At 38.7% G+C, this 4,015-nt stretch overlaps 1 protein-coding gene across 1 annotated transcript; it reads right to left on the bottom strand.

The window, feature by feature from the left end:
* Nucleotides 1-1,113: 1,113 nt before the first annotated feature.
* Nucleotides 1,114-1,832, bottom strand: LOC127975513 (GSK-3-binding protein-like). Its single transcript, XM_052579651.1, has one exon. It carries the CDS (start codon nucleotides 1,702-1,704, stop codon nucleotides 1,252-1,254), a length of 453 nt encoding a protein of 150 aa, XP_052435611.1. The 5' UTR covers nucleotides 1,705-1,832; the 3' UTR covers nucleotides 1,114-1,251.
* Nucleotides 1,833-4,015: the final 2,183 nt, after the last annotated feature.

Genomic DNA, 4,015 nt, shown 5'->3' with positions numbered 1-4,015 from the left:
GACACCAAATTTCTAAACACATTTGTAGCAGCTAGACCCTATAATAATTCTGCGTTTATAAATTATTAGTCATTAATTAACTTTAAATCACAGACCGTGTTCAAAGAGCATAGCTGCGTTTATCGCTTCAGATATCATAGCTGTGGTGAGTCAGCTAACTTGGTGTTTTCGCTTATCATAATAACGTGGCCATATTCTTGAACAACCTGTTTATGTTTCCTTTATGTGTACATGAGGACAATATAAACTATATGTTTACTCTATATGCAACATAAGCATGATTAAGGCACTAATATCAAAACTCCCAGTATTAACATTGAATTTTGAATATGGTCTTTGAAGTACTTGGTCTTAAGTACTTTGAAGTAATCCCATATTATATGAACGATGGTGATCTGCAGAATTTATATTCATAAATAAAATAAAGAGTACACAAACCAGAGATTGCAATAACAACCATGTGAAACTATCTTATGCCAAAACACCATGTTTATTAGACACCAAACTCCCTGAACAATCAGAGTTATTAAAAACACTTCGTTGCGAAGCATACGCAGGTTTACACAAAGTGAAAACGAAAAAAAAAAAACCTTGAGAACTCCACACTGGAGTCAAAAAGCACCACAGTATCATTATGTTGTGATCACATTCCCCGTGTATAACACATTTACCCACACACATGTGAGTTTGATCTCATTTTCTCTTTGAGAAGGAGTGTTGGCCTTGCTCCTCGCATGGAAATCAAAGAGATTGAGAACAAGGGCATTGCACACAGGGCCAGTTAGAATTCAAAATAGTGATTTCTCGGTATCCAAACGGTTTCAAAACGAGTAAACAAAAAGTGTGACCCGTTACCTGATCTATGCGAGGACCGCAAACCAGCAGACCGAGCACATCTACATTGTAAACAAAGCAGTTGAGCAGTTCTTGTTTGCTACTGACACACAGTGCTGTACTCCAGCAAACCAAAACATGATGCACCACTCTAGGACAAACCAACCAGAGGCCAGTTAATACTATAATAAAAATTTTCCATCACGTTTGCATTTCAATCCGAACACTGAGATTTAAAAATGGGTGAATAGGGTAGGATGAAGTTCCAAAATAGTCCAAATACATAACGTTTCCATCTTAGTAATATACAATAGAAAAATCAAAAAGGTGTGATATCAAAGTTTGTCAAACCAACGTATGACAATGAGCTCTGAAGACGCCAGGACGTTCATGCATCTACGGGCTCACTTGTTCAAGTCAGTCTACAGATTTGGAGATGTCGTGCTCCGTTGGTTCTGAGGTAAACTGGAGTCGTCTGACCGCTTCCTTGATCAGGTTCCCCGACAATATGAGTTCCTGGAGGAGCTGGTGCGGATCGTCCTCGTCGATTTTCTTTCGGTTCCACGGGGATCTGAAATGGTCCCATTCCTGATCGCTGGATCCAGGTGGGTTGTACGGACTGGCCCGGGTGGTACGTAAACTCCGGCTGCGGAGACGGATGCACCGCTGAGCGCCCACCGCGCTGCTGCCGTCGTTAACGTCAGGTCTGCTGCTCGCGAGACCGTGTAGACGTGACATCGCCTTCTGGCTCGAGCTATTGTTGTGAAGCTGCAGCGCCTCGCCGATTTTCGACACGAGTGCGTCTACTTCCTTAGAATCAACCGTTACCGACTGTTCCAAAAAGAAATAGTTCTCCTTTAGACAGGGCATTTTTATTATAGCTTCAGATAACAAATATCCAGCCGAGAGGGTTGTTTTTATTCAAACAGATGCGACCGTTTAGCCGGCGTCCGCCACGCTGCCCAACAGAAACAGCTAAAGGGTTGATTTGTAAACAATGGATGACGCAGAATCCGGCACGTACCATTTCTGAGCAAGAGGGGGGCATGCTCGGTCGTTTTAAAATGTAAACCCGTGTGTTATATTGTATTCAGAAAGTTGGAGAATTATTTTATACGTATCAGCTGCTACATAAATTACATTTTCCGCTCGGTTTAAAATTTTCATTTATTTTGGCTCCGCCATGCATCTCCGTAGATCTCTGTATTATCAATCATGGCATTACATAACAGTCCCGGATGGATAAAAACGTTGTACTAGACCGCGACACGTGTGAACTCATTGCACCCAATTGCTGTTGTAACTGGATGTGAGATTATTAGAAGTACTTGATGTTTAAGAAGTTTCTGAAGTATACACGGTCATCAAATCAGTATGATACTTGATAACTTAATTTTCATTTTTGGAACGGGTGATCTGTTTGTTTTGTCTGGCATGTGGCAGGCGGTAATTTTGCAAGTAATCAAATTGTAGACACATTAATTGCCTATTGAATTAACATGACAAATAGGTTGAACTAAAATGTGTAGGCAGGGACGTCGTACAAGGGTCAAAAAAATTCATGGTACGGTTAGTTTTAGACATCTGTTTGTAAAGAGCATATATCTCCATCATTGGTTTTCTACTGTTGCATATATTGTGGCCTATATATATATTATATATATAGCTATTAAGGAAGGGCTTTACAGTGTACTATGTTTGCATAATATTTGCAATCATACCAGTATTAAAGGTGTGTTCTGTCTTTATGTAACTGTGTCAAAAATCAAATTAAATAACCGGATTTATTTACTTGCAACAGTGACTCTACAGAAGTTAGCTGAGCTGCAGCAGCTTGTTGGTTGAATCATCCTCGCAGATTAAAGGAATAGTTCACCCTTAAAATGAATCTTCTTCATTATTTACTTACTGTTTGGTCCATATGACTCATGTGCTTTGTGTGAGAAACAGGCCACAGTGTATTTATTTTCTTTTTTATCTATGCTACTCTTGACAATAATGCTCTTTGAATTAATCATCTTTTAGGTTGAGTCATGTGGATTACTTTTATGATACTCTCACAAAGATTTTATGTCCTTGAAATCAGTACCACTTTATTGTAATTGCCTGAATAACTTTTGAGGGGAAAAATAACTTTGAAGTGAATTATTCCTGTCACTTTCTTAACCATGCACAAATGTAAATAGTATTTAATGTCTGCTCTGTCACTTCCTGTTCTGTTTCCCAGTTGTTAGTCTGACCACGTCCTCTTTCAATGGAAGAGGCCTCTGAGTTCTTAGAAACAGTCAGTGAATTATTTTCACCCAACTGCTATGTTTGGATGTTCGATTGCATATGGCACCAAACCATATAATTAATGTCCAGTGTTTCAGCTGGTTAATAATTATCTATCCTTAGTGTGCCCTGTGCCCTGAAACTAGATTTGTGGTCATTCATTCCAAACTTTTGCACTGAACTTTTATTTGGTCACCACTCTGAATATAGCTCAGGGCTGCTTACATTTTTTTTTTTTTTTACCAGCTGTTGCACAAGCATTTTTCAGTGAGTAGAGTTTCATTCATGACACACATTGCAATGTTTAAATTAAGTATTAATCTGATAATGTATGCTGACAGTTTGCAGAAAAAGTAAGAACATACATGAATATCATATTTCTTAACTTACACAATCAGTTTTGGGGTCTGTATTACACAACATAAGGGGGTGGGTAGTACAAGAAGAGAAATGTATTGATCATGGTATACAATGCCACTATTTACCATGTGCATGTGATTATAATTTCCATGATCTGAGCTGCTGGATAAGATGCATTTAGTGAATCAAGGGATTGAATTGTCAATTCAAACTCTTATTTAGATGTTTTGAGCACATTATTCTACATCTAAAAATGAGATGAGGTTCCTTATGTTTTGTTTTCATGGTAAATTAATATATGTCAGCCTGTAAGCTGTGATTCTATATATATTTTGTATCTGCACAGATTACACCATCTAACATCCATAGCAGCTTTCTTTGTTTACCTCACAGCAGGAGAACAGTCTTAAGCACAGACTGAAGTATCTACACAGGCTACTGGTGTGCCGTTGCTTACAGTCTCAGTCATCAGCCTGCCCACAGGGACCTTGTTTCTCAGAATTCAACTTACTGAGAACCCAGTGTGCCATGTGGTCATTGTGATAAA

This window comes from Carassius gibelio, chromosome B16 (genome assembly GCF_023724105.1).
Source record: "Carassius gibelio isolate Cgi1373 ecotype wild population from Czech Republic chromosome B16, carGib1.2-hapl.c, whole genome shotgun sequence".
In the NCBI taxonomy this organism is placed as follows: domain Eukaryota; kingdom Metazoa; phylum Chordata; class Actinopteri; order Cypriniformes; family Cyprinidae; genus Carassius; species Carassius gibelio.
The sequence above is the reverse complement of the archived record's forward strand: the minus strand, read 5'-3'. Positions and strand labels throughout refer to the sequence as shown.

What these genes read in the sequence shown, in the direction of transcription:
- LOC127975513 (XM_052579651.1), bottom strand. Translation starts at nt 1,704, where the DNA reads ATGCCCTGTCTAAAGGAGAACTATTTCTTTTTGGAACAGTCGGTAACG.